The 510-nt window shown below is 52.5% G+C and overlaps 1 protein-coding gene across 1 annotated transcript; it reads right to left on the bottom strand.

The window, feature by feature from the left end:
- Positions 1-6: 6 nt before the first annotated feature.
- LOC103399696 (low-density lipoprotein receptor-related protein 1-like) lies at positions 7-503 on the bottom strand (the record flags this gene model as incomplete). Its single annotated transcript, XM_008338344.3, has 2 exons — positions 257-503; positions 7-174 (listed from the first exon to the last, which is right to left on the bottom strand). Coding segments are annotated over exons 1-2 (376 nt in total), but the record flags the coding sequence as incomplete, so codon positions are not given.
- Between the last annotated feature and the right edge of the window lie 7 nt (positions 504-510).

Here is a 510-nt window from a genome sequence, read left to right as displayed (position 1 = left end):
CGTGACACTCACTGTACTGGCACTTTTCACCCAGGAACTCAGCAGGACACTGGCAGGACGGCTGATTCCCAGCACTGACTGTGCAGTTGCCTCCATTCTTGCAATAATTCTTACACGTGTGCAGGTTACAGTTTGGTCCAGTGAAGCCCGTCAGGCATCGACAAGTGGGAGTTCCTGCAGGTGAACAGAAATGACGGTGAGACATGTCACACTGTAACAACTGTTTCCACATTGACCTGTCATGTCCAACTCCTACCTGAAGGGGACGGTGTGCATGTGCCTCCGTTCTTGCAGTAGTCTCTGCACTGGTCGATCTCACATCGTTCCCCTCCGTAGTTGGGCTGACAACGACATTTGGGCTGTTTGTGGGCGTTGAGGAAGCAGCTGCCACCGTTCATACACTGCACCAGGCATGGACCACTAGGGGGAGCTGTGGAGCATGATGTGACGGCTCGGTAAGTCATTGATTAAGGTTCCTGAAGTCACTGTGTGTGTGTGTGTATGTGTGTG

Source organism: Cynoglossus semilaevis, unplaced genomic scaffold (genome assembly GCF_000523025.1).
Source record: "Cynoglossus semilaevis isolate Cse_v1.0 unplaced genomic scaffold, Cse_v1.0 C18827745, whole genome shotgun sequence".
Classification (NCBI taxonomy): domain Eukaryota; kingdom Metazoa; phylum Chordata; class Actinopteri; order Pleuronectiformes; family Cynoglossidae; genus Cynoglossus; species Cynoglossus semilaevis.
Note: the sequence above shows the minus strand (reverse complement) of the source record. Positions and strands in the feature narration are given on the sequence as shown.